Source organism: Nyctibius grandis, chromosome 8 (genome assembly GCF_013368605.1).
Source record: "Nyctibius grandis isolate bNycGra1 chromosome 8, bNycGra1.pri, whole genome shotgun sequence".
Classification (NCBI taxonomy): Eukaryota; Metazoa; Chordata; class Aves; order Nyctibiiformes; family Nyctibiidae; genus Nyctibius; species Nyctibius grandis.
Genome location: NC_090665.1, coordinates 30,431,495 through 30,447,032, shown reverse-complemented (window position 1 = coordinate 30,447,032; position 15,538 = coordinate 30,431,495). Strand labels below are relative to the sequence as shown.

At 39.3% G+C, this 15,538-nt stretch overlaps 2 protein-coding genes across 6 annotated transcripts in view; one reads left to right on the top strand and one right to left on the bottom strand.

Annotated features, from left to right (window-relative positions):
- ALG14 (ALG14 UDP-N-acetylglucosaminyltransferase subunit) overlaps positions 1–9,131 on the bottom strand; it is a 31,090-nt gene extending 21,959 nt beyond the window's left edge. The window contains exons 1-3 of one of the 2 annotated variants that reach the window (XM_068406110.1): positions 8,844–9,131; positions 6,608–6,759; positions 1,617–1,739 (exon numbers count right to left, since the gene is read on the bottom strand). In XM_068406110.1, coding sequence (XP_068262211.1) covers positions 1,617–1,739; positions 6,608–6,759; positions 8,844–8,973 — 405 coding nt within the window. In that variant the 5' untranslated portion in view covers positions 8,974–9,131. The remainder of the gene's footprint in view (positions 1–1,616; positions 1,740–6,607; positions 6,760–8,843) is intronic. The other variant, XM_068406111.1, reaches the window with a different exon arrangement.
- The window catches only part of TLCD4 (TLC domain containing 4), a 45,875-nt gene continuing 39,167 nt past the window's right edge, over positions 8,831–15,538 (top strand). For 2 of the 4 annotated variants that reach the window (XM_068406106.1, XM_068406105.1), the window contains exon 1: positions 8,831–9,715. The gene's annotated coding sequence lies outside the window, so the exon portion shown is untranslated. Of the gene's footprint in view, positions 9,716–9,846; positions 9,972–13,733; positions 13,845–15,538 lie in introns of those variants that run through there. The other 2 variants (XM_068406102.1, XM_068406104.1) reach the window with 2 other exon arrangements.

Below are 15,538 nucleotides of genomic sequence, written 5' to 3'. Positions count from 1 at the left end.
AAACCTCACTGTCACTGTAAATTCCTCTTGTAAACAGAGAAACCATGGAATTAGGTCAGTAACTTCCTGCTCTTCTTGTATGATGTGTCCTGTTGAGGCTTTTGGTAATACATTACGCTACAGTGAGATTTTCCAGTCAATTTCTTTTGCAATAATAAGTTAAAAAAAAAAGTATATACATTAAATGAAACCAGTGGTGGAGCAAAGTGATTCCTAAATATTTGTTACTCACCTTTGCTGCAAGATGTCTGCTTCATGTAAACACCCCTCTGCTATTCCCCCCTCAAAATTAGCATCACTGTAAAAAGAACAGTATGCCATCTCCTCCTCCCTCCCAACTTTTTCTCCAGTTTTCAGAATGGGCTTGAAAAACAAGAACTGCAAAAAGCTAATTCTGTTGTTCTGCACACTAAACTGCTCTGAAAACTCCAGCAAGTAGATTTTGATCTGATAGGAACTGACCAGTACTACTGAAGCCAATGAGATCAAATTATTCACAGCAGCTTCTCTAAACATTCAAAATACCACAAATATATATAAGCTTCTCTAGAATTAGTCATACAGTTCACAGTGAAAGCTAAAAAACAAGTCTGCTTACAAACATCCTCTGTGGGTGTATATATGCTGCTACTCATTATGAAAAATATCTTGTAACTGCACCAGTTTTTACAGGCTTCATTAAAGTATGTAAAAACTCATACAATATTAATTTGAAATTCTGCTAAAATAATGCTTTTTTAAGAAAACTCAGGTTTTGATAACTGACTCGTTAAGATGACAACTCTAGCAAAAAGCCATCTTTAAGCAAAATTTCTCTTAAAGAATTGAAGGATTCAAACCTGGGAGTCCAGTGCACTACCTTTTGAGTCTTGCATTAACGCAAAACTTTATTGATCAGATATCCCTAATTATTTTATTTCTGTAATCTGACAACCCTGAATGCTTCTGACTTTATTAAGCACGTAGAATTATTTTTAAATTAATGTTGTAATTAGCATGAGAGTGCATTTTGAGAGCAGCTTGAAAAAGTTACTGAAGTGCAAGGAATTGCCACTTCAGCAGTGACATTTTTTGTCATAAGAGGAGATAATTAATGTCAGTCAGCCAAAGACTAAATAAATATGTATGTACCTGAAAAGTCCATGTAAGCACAAGAACTGAATCTATACATATTTCTGCTGGTCTGAACCTGTCTGTTCCAGACTGGTCATACCATTTCAGGAGCAAGACTGGCCAACAGGATAACCAGGTTTTCAGGCACAGTTTGTGCTGTTGCAAACCTGAAGAGATATTATCAAGAATCTGTAACCTTGTTTGTGCTAGCTCTACCAGCATAAACAAGGGAGTGACACACTCTCCGATGTTACCTGCAAACTTTGAGAGGGGAAAACTGGTGTTTGCTACTGTAATTCACCAGCAGTGCAACCTGTTCTCCCTTTTTTGGTGTATTGCTGCTATATCTCTTTCAGCTTTAATTTTACACTCAAAAATACTTTTCGTGTGAACTGTAAATCTAAGCATATGTATGAGATACAGTCTGCAATGTCTTGATATTCCAAATGCTTTTATGATGCAGATTAGCAAGTTCTCAATAAATTAAAATTTACTTTACCTACCAAATCTGGTTTCAGTTTGTAGGTCAAAGGAAGGGAGTAAAGTATGGAGTACAGGGTTGTTATCACAGAGGAGGTCCAAGACTGTCTAACCTCACGGCTCCTGGGGATGCGATCAAGGGTGAACTGGAAGAGAGCATAAGTGGAATTGTTATTTTTCTAAGAATGTTGTTTCTCCTTCTATAGAGTTATTAGATCTCTCTGTGCCAACTTTTTTTTTTAATCTAGTTTGGAAATGTTTGGGTATGAAACCTTTTTTTAGATGCCTTATTCAGTGTTGTGCTTAACACTCCTGGCAATAAAGTAAAGCGAAATACTAGAACTGTATATCTATTTTTTAATCTCTTCTCACGTTACTCTAAAACATTCCTAACTTAATAAACAATTCGGCTAGAGCAGCTTCACCCGCAGTATGTGAACGTAGTGCCCCACCTCGTGGTCACCGAGACACAAGGCTGGGTCTGATTAGACACAATGCAAACACGGTGACTCTTTGCTGTTTCTTGCCTGTTTAAATTCTTCGTGGATTCACACTGCAGAAAATGCAACAACTGTTCGCAGTTAACGTTCGGTGCATACTATTAAAAATGTAACAGCAAATACCACTATCCTTTAAATGAGTACTCAATGAGTATTCAAAAGATATGCAAGATGCATATTCAAAAAGAAAAATATTTGCATAAACAAACAGGAAATAACATCTTATCATTAAATAAAAAATAAGTTTAAGAAATAATTTTCTTTGTTTTTTCCCTAGGACAAAGTAGAGATTATTCACTGTGTGTAAAAGGTATCAAATTAATAAAACTTCAATGTTTTCTGCTTGTCTTGGAACACTGTAAGCAGTTAACAGTAGTTAGGCTTCCTGCACTCTTCACAGATGGCTTTTAGGAAGTACACCTAAGAACTATTGACGCAGAGGAAGTACACCTAAGAACTATTGCTACATGAGAAGGCAGTCCTGATGCAAATGAAATTTTTGACTGTTTAAATAAAAAACAAATATATTGGCTGCAGTACACGGCTCATTGACATTGACACATTGTTTATATCTGGACAATGGTCACTATCTTTCTTCATATGGGACACCAGATCACTACCACTCTGTCAGAACTCATATGGGGAGTGAGAGACTCTAAATATCATTATAAATACTGAAAAGTGCCCAGTTACTTCAAATATACCGTTGCTAATTGTCATAGCTTAGCCCTGGTGATTTGTGACCAGGAAAGATTATGTTGCCAATATCTGTACAGTAAATACAAACTAAAAATCAGTCTTGAATAGCAGTAACTGGGGCTTTTTTAATATATAAGGTGGAAAAAATAAAAAAAACACTCCACTTATAAATGCAGAATATTAAGGTAATTTTCTTGACTGAAAATATCCTGTTTCATTGTGATAAGGTTCTTTAACTGCGGTGATGCTGGCAGGCATTAACAGATGTTACAAACTGGTTGTTTTATGTTTTATTTGCAGGTGTTGAAACTCTGATTGCATTAGTCTGACAACAGAATATAGAAAAATAAACATGCCCCCTGCTCCCTGTTCAACAGGATTCTGATTATCACTACCTCTCTATTTCTTAAAGCTTTTGAAAAGGATCAGGTGATAAAAAGAAATGCCGCAGGTGGAGTTTGGACCCTTGCATAGTATTCAGTCCTGCAAGAAAAATGAGCATGATAAGGTAGCTTTAGGCAGATCAGGTTTCAGTGGAACTATTCAGGATGCTCTCTTCACTGTAAGAATGGTGTCAAACAATATTTGCCAAAAAAAGTATATGATTTTCTTCATCATAAAAAACTGATTTCAGCAAAACTTGGCAGGGACCCCAAACAGTATCAAAGTAGATATTTACTTGTAGAATTCAAGTAAAGATCAAACTGATTTTATCTATGCTCTTCAAAAAACATGCTTGAAACTTTGCACATCAGTGTCTATGTCATATGTTAGGACTTCAGCCTATGATTCAATCAGCACTTAACTATTAAGCTGAGAAACAAAATCAGATTTTGTTTGTTTGTTTGTTTAAAAGCCAGTGCCAGATGCTTCTGCAATCCCAGCCTCTCATCTGATAGAGTACTGTTAGTATTCCAGACAAAGGTACCTCCTGCATCTTTTGCTGAAAAACTGAATAGTATGTCTGATACTAGAAACAGACAAATTGCTCCCCTATCTTCTATGCTGTCATATTGTTGCATTTATTTTTCCTTACATCTTTAGTGGAGTCAGAAACCTTTTTATTATTTGAAGACAAATATGGTTGACTGGGCATTGCAATTTCAAAACCAGTGATGTAGTCCTTTACCTAGTTAATATTGTTGTTTTGCAAGCATGCAAGGAAAAGTGGGTGGAAAATTGCCACTGCTGTGAATTATTATGATATGCTCAACTGAATATACTGTAATGCTTGCAAAGAAACTGGGTTTGAGTAGTTCTTTTCTTTTTCCTGCTGAGGAACAAGATTTCTTAGCATGATATCTCTCATCAAACATAAAATGGAAAAGAACAGGCAGTCAGATGAGCGTTATGTAAGGGTTAGTTAATCTGGTTGCTCATTTCCGACATGGCAAATGGGGGTATAAGATCCAGTGAAGAATTCATGTTCTTCAGTCAACAAATGTAAGCTGTCTTTCTGCTGCTAGAGTAGGTAGGCAGGAGCTGAAGCAGGTTCTCTATGCTGAGCACAGAAGGTTCCCTGAGTAACAGCTCTAGGGGCACCCATGTAGAATAGTTGTGGTTACAGGCTGGGGGCAACAGAGAACAAAGAGGCAAGTGATAGCAGGACCAGAGACTTTTCATAGGAGGCATTTCGGATTTTTTTTTTTTTTTCAAGAGACTTAGTGGGTAGAAGTGCACATTTTGCTTCCTGTAACCAAGACGCTCATTCTGGCTTCCTTTCCTTCTCCTGAATACTGTAGCTGGTAGAGCTGGGGTAGATCACAGGTCAAAAAGAGAAACTGGTTATATCTGTGGGTTTTTTACATTGGAATTTGTTAAATGTGTACACTGATTTTCTTTTAGGTCATTATTGTAATCTGTCTTCTGTCCTTAGTTCTGGAAAAATTTACTCCCTTGACATGATGAGGAAGGGAATGACTATGGGTTGAAGCATTCAGACTTTTCCCTTTAATTTATTCAAAGCTGCAAGAAGCTACTAAAACATGATTTTTAAATGCTTGATGATCTCCAGCATCCCCAGTGCCAATACATATACTACTTGAAAGCACACTCTGAAAGTTAGCAAATATATGTTACAGGCATGTGACCTTTACTTTCCAAAATTTATCTTCCGTTTTCACTCTAAATATTTTTGCTCAGTGGAAAAAGAATGGCCAAAGGAAAATGAGCATCTGTTATCCAGACAGCAAACTCAGATGCAGCCAAAAATGTTCCTCTGGCTTTCAGTGTTGAAGGAAAACATAACTACATGATCTGTTAGCAGTTGGAGGGGGTACGGAAGGGAAGCTGCTCAGCAAAACTAAGTGAACTAGTGGAAAACTGCATAATCCTTTAATACTCAAAATATGTATTTTTAAGAAATTTAATAATTTAGGGTTGGACATTTTTCAGATGAGTATGACTCTGTGAATGACTAATTACCAAACAAGATTTCTCTGAACAGGAAATACTTCTGGTCACTTTACTAAACTGTCATCCTTGGTGCACAATGAGAGAAAAGACTGCCATGCTCAAATTTAAAATAAGTCATCCCCACTTGATTCAGCAGCTTGTGGGAGGCAAGGAACCTTTGTCTTCCAAGGTGAAAGTAGGGTAAACAAACTTAAAAATGTCATTCCTAAGTGAGCCTGTTGCTCACTTAGCAGCAGTTGCTTTACATTAAAAGAATTTATTCTGAAAATCATTGGTACCGAGTTCTACAGTCTTTTGCCCCAGTAGCGATGCTGAAGATAACAGAAATATCAGAAGTGGACCATATGAAATCAGTACCACACAAATAATTAACTTACTGCATGCTGTACTACTTGCTCAAAAGGACTAAGGTTTTTGTAGTCAGAATGTTCATTTCCATTATACTTATTCCAATTTCTAAATAAAAATATAATCTTTCTACTAATTTCACTGGACATCAGATCACACTAAGTCAAAAGAAAGTCATACTGCTGTCTGTCAATCATACAGCAAACTAGCTGAAACCAAGCAAACATTTGATAAAAAGATAAACAAGACATTTTCATGATTTTTTTCATGATTTTTAGGAGTTTAGCATTTCTTCTGGTCATCAACCAGAAAACTATCTGACATTAAGAGGTATTGCATACTTTTAAAATGTGTAACTAATGCTCAGCTTTAAAATCCAACCAAAACACAGTCTAGAAACACATAAATAATACAATTTCAGTTAAGGTTTTCTTAGATAAAACATTTTTAGATATAACTTCTTTCAAAAAAATACATTATGTCACTAAGGGAAATGCCAAACTAAAAATAAAAGAAAAAACCCTGACCATATTTCTGCCCCAGTATTTTTATAGTTACAAATAACACTTCTATGGCTAGCTGGTTTACAAAATTGAGAGATTTATTTTCAGCATGGTTTTCTTGAGCAAGAGATAGCCGCCTTTGTGCAGTCACTTTCACTACAATTATGTTCCCTCATTGCTTTAAATGGATTAACATGCTAACAGGAGGTAAAGACCATTTTAAGAGAAAGTCAGGAAGGGGGTAGTGAAAACTGGTAGCAAGAATGGCATTTGCTATTTTTAGGTATACTTGCTTTGCATTTTCATGTCTCTCTAGTCCAGCATTAGTCAACAGTGTTTATTTAGTTCACTTTTAGAAATGCAAAAACCAGTATGTACAGAATGGCACCTTTAGCTGAACTTTAGTGCAAGTGATTATCAATACCTAGAAAATCAAAAGCACCTGCTGATCTTAAAAATATCCTTTTAAAGAATCACTTCCAAATTACCTTGGATTAGAATATCATGTTAAGATCATTTTATCTTACAAGAGCATATTTAACAAGTTACCTGAGAACTGGGAAATGTTTCAGCCCTTTTTTGTTCAAAAGAATGTATTTTAGCTTCGCTCATCTTATCTGAGTCTGCAAAAACATAATGTCTAGGAGAATACGACTCTGACAAACAGCTAAGTAACCTCAGGATTTCTGTTGTGTGCCCACCTGTAAAAACAAAATAAAGGGCAGTTAGTGTATGAAAAAATTTGTAATTTTCAATTTCTTCAGCTGAATCAGTCACTTTTCCATTTAAAACTTATTAGTACTACTATTATCAGTGACACACTTTAGAGAGTAGAAGATTCAATTAAAGGATGGTTGAGACTGTTTAAGTAACATGAAGACAATTCAGCTCTTACTGAAGCTATATGGATGGAAGTTTTTCAGTTAAATGGGATTGAACCAGGATCACATAGAAGCATGACATTTGCATTTAACATCCTGTACACAATGCAAAAACAACTGGGCAAAGAGTTATACTGTAGCCTGTACTCAAAAGCCACACCATGGTGCAACAGTCAAAATGAAGCTGGACGGGATCTGGCACAGAGCTATGCCATGGAAGTGTACCTCCCACTGACCCTACCCAGTGTTCTGTCCTATGACCTGCAAGACCAGGTTCAGGGGCTGCACTATCCCAGCCCATAATACTGAAATCAAGCAGGCAGCCATTTCACTCTGCAACTACGCCAGCGTAAAAGCTGAGTGCTTACAGAAGAAACAGCACAGCTCCAGCCAAGTGCTTTAACTGTGTTTTTTGGGAGCAGGGTTAATTTTTTTTTTTGTCAGTTGAGTTTCCTGCACTGGAGTTACAGGAATACCTGTAACAGTGGAAGAGGGGAGGGGGAAGATTGTGTGCATAGGTAATGTGGAGCCGGCTCACCTTTTACCTATTGGACTGGATCAGCTTAACATCAAACAGCACCCGTAAGTATGTGCATAAGCATTTACTGGCTGTGTTACTTTTCACTTTGCTGGAAGTTTCAGACTAAACCAGTAAACCAAACGTATTCCTACTACCTCCTGCTGCCCAGTGTCATTAGCCTCCTAAGAGACCTTTGCTATACAAGTCAAGCACTCTTAGCTGGCAAACAACCGACAAACAGCGAGAGCTATGCTGCTGCATTAGACACGGGAGTTTGCCACTTTTCTATAGAATTTTATGCAGTATTTTTCCAACATTTTTGGAGGGATTTTCTCATGAGCAATGGTTTGTTGAAGCTTTCACAAATTTTAATGCAATCATTGAGTATTCACAGAAGAGCAGCAGATTCCCACTTCAAAAAAGTCTCGAAGAAGAGGCTTGAACATTATATCAATGTTAACTGACTTATGAATTATTTCACCTGGTAAACCTATGTATAGTGAATATATTTTTTTAATATGTACAAACTAGATTTCAAAGGACCGAAGGAAAACAAGCACATTTCCAGCCCTGGTGGAAGTAAAGATGACCTGAAAAATTAAAAAACTGCCAGTCAAACTCAGATTGCAGAAAGGTTCTGGGATTATTACTCAATTAGTCGGTGCACAAAAACCACAGGGACACTAAGGTGAAGAAATCAAAGCTTGCCTGGATTTGAAAAATGCAAATTTTCAAGGTAGTCTAAGTTTTTTGGCAAATTAATTGCCCTGCAACCTAGGGGAGGCACCAACGAGTAGCAGATGTGTGTGTGTCCCCTCAGTGTGGGGTGACACACTTGGACAGCAGTACTGCCTCTGACAGACCCCCATGAGACTCTTGTAAGTAAACAACAGAAATGTGGTTTGGGTAAAATTATTGCAAAATGTCACGTATGTGAGGGGTGTACCGATCCTCGGAAAGCCTTGCCCTGAGTCGCGATCAATGATTTTCTGTCAGAAGACCGAGCAGCTGCACAGGCCTGTCCTGCATCAGCTTCAGTCAATATATTCGTTAGGGACTTCGGTGAAATGCACGTACCGTCTGAAGGAAAGGTTCGGAAACCAAACTGTCAGACATAAACACGGACGAAAACGCCCCAGATAAAGATGAAACTTAACAATTACTCAAACGAAGAACTAAAAAAACCCAAAGGCAGGCGGGCGGGCTCCCCCCGCAGCCCGGTGCCCCCGCCACCGCGACTACAGCTCCCGGCATGCACCAGGACACGCCGGCGCACGCCTCGGCGCCCTCGCTCCGCGCTGCATGCCGGGAGCTGTAGTTCCTGGTGCCCGCCTCGGGCGCTCCACGGCGCGGCCCGCTCCCGCTGACGGCAACCGCTACTCACCGGAGCCGGCCACCACCAGAAGGCTGAGGGGAGGCGTCCGCCGGCCGCGGCGCCTCCTCGCCAGGACCGCCAAGGGGACGAGCAGTAAGAGGAGGAGGAGGAGGAGGGCGACAGGCAGTAGGGGCTCCATGGCGCGGCCGGAGCCGTCCCGCGCGGAAGCGGGCGGTAGCACCTTCCCACGTACGGCAGCCGGCGTGGCTCAAACTTCCCCGCGGCTCCAGCCGCTGCCCCGGCGCCGCTGCACAAGGGCTGTGGTGGCGCCGGGAGGGCGGCCCGCGGTGTAGCGGGCTGGGCCGGGCCAGCGGTACGAGCGGCGCCACGAGCGGCAGGCGCTGAGGGGCCGGCGGCGGTGGGGCCGTACCGAGGAAGCGGCGCCGGGCCTGGGGGGCTGCTGTCGTGTGCTGCGGGCGCAGGCCGCCCCTGAGCGGGGCCTCGCGGTTGCCCTGGGGCGTGGGATGCGTGTTGGCGGTAATAAAGTGTGAGGCGTTTCCTGAGCGTGGAAAGGCTGGGCCCGTCCTGCCGTACGCGTTTGGCGAGAGCGGTCCTTTGTGCATGAGAACAGCAGGAACCGGCCTTCGCCCCTTCAACGGCTCGTCAGCAGAGTCCCTGCAGTGCCGCCGCGTTCCCGTGTCACAGCCTGACCTCGAGGGTGAATAGTGCCGGTGCTTTCACCGCGCTGCGTGCCGAGCCAGCCCTCCGTGTCCTCGGCTGCCTGCTCCGCATGGGCTGCAGGCAGCTGAAAGGGGGCCTGACTGCTTTAGTTAATTTGTGTATTGAGAAATACGTACTGCAGAAGTAGTCATGTGGCTCCACTGACAGGAACAGCATCCTGCGGGCATTTGCAACGGTGTGCAGGCATAATCTTTATCCAGGTATGTATGCTTACATGGAACTATAATTTTACATAGTCTACAATAATGTATAAAATGAAGAATATTAATATTCCACTGCCTCTCGTGATTCTTGTTTTCATTCATTCTAATACTTTAGCTTTTTATTTCAGTAAGAAGCGTGGAGCAACAGGTCAGCACTCTTTTCATCGCTGTCAGCATCCGATCTTTGTTGGGGAAGTGGTGATGATTCAGCCGTTGGACTAATCTCAGATGAGATGTGTGTTTGCTAGAAAAAGTAAGAGATTACATTTCATGATTAGGAAACCGTAGAGTTTGTTCATCATTGTCCTTAAATTATCTGCCGGGGAGCAAGGCCCTCCTCTTGGCCTCTAAATCAGGATCAATGAACTTTCGAACTTTTTGGAGTGGTTTGACACCATTGCTTTATGGGGTGACTTGTCAAGGGTATGAAACATGACAGTTGTGCACTTGTACGTCAAGTGCACAAACACAATAGATCAAACAGATTGCAATTCTCCATCTGTCTGCCATGGTTTCTCTGGCTGGGTTTTCTCCTTTTTTTTCATTCTGAACAAGTTGGACTTTTTGAATCCCTACCAGCCTTGGAAGCTGAACATTTCTTTCTCAATTTAACAAAAACTTGTGCTAGTCATCAATTCCAGTGGTTATTGCATCATTTACAAGTAAAAGATACATTTTCTAGCTACCCTTTGTCATCTTAGGATCTGAAGTGAATCTTTCTGATTCACGTCTCATAGTTCTACAGATTATGTTTTGTTTTTCTTTACATCAGTGCAACATACAATTTTGCAGTTGTTTTAAGCGGAGACTATAAAACCAGTGTTACCCTGGTAAGGTCTTCCACCCAAATGAGTAACCTCACAAAAAATATCTCACTGCTTAATTATCGCTGACATTTGAAAACAACAAGGTTTTAATTAGTAGTTCTGTGGATGATGCATGAATTTCAAAAACTCATTTTGCTTTCCACTTTAGTTACATAGGACTAATCATTAGGGACAATAGAGATGCAAGTCTCTCAATTACAGAAGAAAGAGGAAGAAAGCACCACAGTCCTTTTTCAGAAAATAAACTACTATGTTAAAACAAGACAGTAACTTCTATAGGCAATTTAAATACTAATTTTGTCTGTGGTGATCTTTCCCCTCTTGTACCTTCTTCAGTAAAAATGTCATTGGTGTAGAATGTATCCCAGGTTGCCACAGTGGGTGTAGCTAGCAATTGTTTTATTTAAGGATTTTTTTTGCAAGGCTTTTTTATATCTTCCCTTTGCTCTTATTTTTCCTACCATAAGAAGCGTTAAAGACCTGCTTTTTATTAAGCATTTTATTAAGAGAAACAATCCAGGAATCTCAGCAGCAGAGAGTGATACAAAAAACTGCAACTTATTTTCTCCTTTTCATGTTATTTCTGCATGTACATACTTCGTCTTCTTATATAGAATTCTTCTGTAAGGCTACTTGGTGAAATTTGTGAGAAACTGACCTAAACCCAGTAAAGCTGGAAGGGTGTTTATTTGCTAGGGAGGTTATTTAAAAACAAGAGGGAAAAATAAGAGTTATGCATACAAGGAAATACCTGTTCTTTGGACTAGAAAACTGAGGATCTGACAGTTCCTTGGACGCAAAGCAATGATCTTGACTTTCAAGGAGTCTAAAAAGCTAACTAGTGAGTTTGCCTCATAAACTCCTAGAACAAGCGCTGGCAGCCTTCTTACTCATTGGGAATTACACTTGAATAATTATGCTTTTTATATGTGAATATTCTCTGAAGAAGCTTACTAGTACATCTGGTGTAAACTTACACTGGTGAGTACTAAATTGAATTGAGGAAAACTCTTTGTGTTTCGGTTTCTTTTGTCTCCAATAGGAAAGGCTGCAATTGGAATATAAACAAAAGTATTTTTTTTCCCTGGAATGAAATTCAGGCAACTTTGGCTATCTGGTGGTCATTCACTTTCTGACATTCCACTTTTTAAGTGAAATAACTTAAACTGTTAGAGAGTCTTTCCATGCAGCTACAATACACCTTATATTCATGACTTCTTAACTGGCATTTTGAATAATTTTTTTTTTCTTCTAATTACGAATTCTAAAAGTAGACCTATGAACAAGAGTGATAGTACTGTTGTTTTCTTAAATGGGGTAATTTTGCTTTGTTTTGCCTTAAAGTGCGGCTCCACAAACAGTTGCATCAGCACAACTGAGGGCTAAACTAGCAAAATGGTTGGGGGAGCTGGGTGAGGAAAAGGGCAGGAACCTCTTAGTCAGGCTTTGCTACTGGAAAAATTGTAATGTGGAACCATTTATCATGTTAAATCTCAGTCATGTATTAAATCTATCTAAATACTCTTCTGAGTTTCTGCACAATAATTTCATAAGAGAAGTGATTTGAAAAACAAGATACGCTATATAAGTAAACTTTATTTTCTGCAGAAAACAAATATTTTTTTTTATGTGCTTCCAGTGTTCTTGGAAACATAAAAGAGCAGTGATACTACACTCTCATTAGAGAGAACCTGAAGACTTCTGACTGGGTTTCTAATGATTGTTCTTTAATATTAGAAGTGCAAGCTGCATCTGGAAGGCTCTAGAACAGTAACAACATCGTAAGTGTTGTAAAAAGTTCTGCTGTTAGGAAGGAAAGGGATTTTCAATTAAATCAGTGGACTAGACCACTGGGGATCAGCTGGGGACAAGATGAAGCAGGCAGCTGATAAATGTATAAGCTACTGGCTGATCTCACTTGATGGCAGAACTAGGATGTTATCAGAGCCAAGCTGTGGCAAAATTTGTCTCTTTTAGCAGCAGTTACTTTCAATTACTTTGGGCTAAGTGCAGTTTTACTTTCTTGTGAGTCATTACAATTACAGGAATGTAATCTTAGAAGTCCTGATTTGTGTCTGTAATCAATAAGATCTGTAATATTTATTTTAATATTACAATTAGTGCTGTGCTCCCTGGTATAATGATGCTTCTCTTATATATATAAGATTACTCTCATTTGTTTAGATACAAAGATAGAGCATTTGCAAACACTTAAACGCTGCACGTCCTATATAGCCAAAAAGCTGTAAGCAAATCCCCCCGAATAATGAGATTCATTCTCTATTAAAATGGAATTATTTATCCCGTTCACTTTTACCATTCTTTACACTTCAATTTCCAGTGGTGTGCTGTGGTGTCTAACTCTGCCATCAGTGACAGACAACAAAGTGGTTGTGAGTTTTCACCAACTCAATAAATAAGGTATCCTTCCCTCCAACTATTTAAAGATTTCCCTCTTTCTGGCAATGATAAGTTCTCTGTATATAGTCTTTAGAAGTGGGGGAGGAAGGAGGAGCTTGTCCTTAGAAATTTGTCTGGATGTAAATACCATGTACAAATTTAGAATCAAAGTAGCAATTTGCAGGGAAAATGTTTTTCTCTAACAGGCACAAGCCACACTGCTACCAGATGTTTCTTTAACCTACTACATTTGACAGCTTGGCTGGAGAGCCAGTACGTGTATAGCTTTGATGACACAAGGTTTGGAAACGTTCGGGCGCATTCTGAGTGTGATTTTATGAAGCAAGAACATTTGCATTAGACAGCACCAAAATGACATATTGCAACTTGCTCTAATTACTGGGTAGCATGTTTTGGGAGCAGTCCCTGTAACATAATACAAACTAATGTTCTTCTATGTATTGAAAAAGCCAGGAGAAAGAGACTCCTGTTTCACCTCTTAAAAGTTCTGAGCGTCCTGGAGGTCACTGGGTGCCTTTGGCCACTCGGCCTGTAAAAATAAGGCCTTTTTAAAAAATACTCCTAAAAATAGATTTGGAGTCTGATATTACCTTCCTGGAAATATATCTTCAAATCTGTTTATAACGTAAAAAAGAAATTTGGAGGGTACTTGGGGGTTAGGATTTGGGATTCTCTACATATTCACTGCTGCTTTTTGGCTGGGGTTTTCCTGAGCTTTCTATGGATCTGTAAGGAGAATGAGAAATGCACATTTTTTTCAGCTTTTCCTGGATTTCTGCTGTCAGAACACTGGCTGTTTCTTGTACAGGGAGATAGCCTGGTCTCATCTATCAGCTTGTATCAGTGCATACCTCTTCCTCTCTCTGACTGAGAATGAGGTAGGTGGGGGGTTGCTGCTGCCATCACAGGTTTTCTTCTTCTAGGTTTCAGTCCCCAGCCCTCAGCATTCTTAGGCTTGAGAAAAAGGCCCCTTGCCCTTCTATGCTCTCTCCATCTTTTCCTTATGAACATACAAAATGAGTCAGAACTGATACCCTCCACTGTAAACACAGGTTCCTGAGTTGAAAGTGAGGATGGTTTTCTGAGCTGTTTAGGTTTCTAAAGGTCTCACACTGAATTAAGGACATGCTGGTGTTGGAAAGAACTGGCCATATTAGAAAAGAAGAGACGATGTGTTCTGGTTTTGCTCTACACCGTCTTTCATTTTCTTTTCCTCCCGTTTTCCTTGTGTCTTTTCTTTATGCAGTTGTATTTAAGAATAAGTCATTTATTGACTATTGTTTTGGGGATGCTGCCAGGTATGGCTGTAGGTTTGGGGATTTGTCCAAATCCTATTAAAGTCAGTTGACTGTAATGACTCCACTAGCTCTCAATGGAGATGAATTGAATTCTTTGTAGCGTTTGCAAGGGCTGGCCAGGTTATCTCAATGTTTTAATTTCTGTACGTTTGTGTATAATTCTTGCAAGACAAAATATTAAAATTTTGAAATCTGAAATACCTTCTGTTGCTTCTGTTTAGTTAAAAATATGTAAGATGTCAAGCACAGCAAACTATGTTAACAAAAAGCTGTCACATTTAAAAGTCCAGCTATAGCTAATATAACTCACCTTATACACTACATTTTAACAGTTTAAAAATATGTGATAACATAAAATTTAAAACCAGATACCCCTCACTTACATTTTTTTCATCAGCCACAGGTGATGTGTAAGGCTGTTGTCTCTATGCTTGACAGTACGACAAGAGAATGTCCTTGCCTATATTACAGATTAAATGAATGTTAGGAAATGATACACCATTTGTATTAGCTATTGTGAATTTAATGCATTGTTAAGGTGTCAAGAAAGTTGGTCAGTTCCTGTTGTGAATTAAACAACAATGTTGTGATAATGAGACAATTGCTTAGAGTTACGTTATGGTATTAATTATTTTGCTGACTGATGATTAGTATATTACTAAAAAGAAAAAAGTTTTATGCCAGGACAATGGGGAAACACTCGAGTTTTCATGGTGGCTTCTGATGTACTAACACTGACCAAAGAAAAATAAATAATGTAAATAATTTCCAAATAGGGATCTTACAAGTGATTTCATATTCTTTTTAGAATACTTTGAAGACAAACTATGTTGTCTTTTTGATTGTACCTTTGTGTTTGAGGACTGGTACAATTGTAAATACAAGTAATTCTTAAGCAGGTAATAGTCAAGCCAAGAGCATGTATAAGCCTCAGTTATTATTTTTTAAGAAGTCTAATTGAGAAACTGTAAGGTGAACTGCAATCATCTTTAAAGAGTACTGTACACACAAAGAAAAAGATTGTTCAAAGTGAAACTGAAGAGTTACTGCCCTGGACTTGTTACCTTCTCCCTTTGTTGTGTGTTTTTGTAGTTAAGAATCAGATCACGAGAAGCCTTGATTCCTGTAACTTCCACAGCGGTGCTGGGGGGATGAAGTGCTGTGTTCTTGTCCAGATTAGTTTTTTATTGTTACAACATGCAGGAATTCTTTGGGACAGGCGCTATGCAAAAGTTAGATGAAAAGACGGTCCCTGTTTTAAGGAGATCCATTGA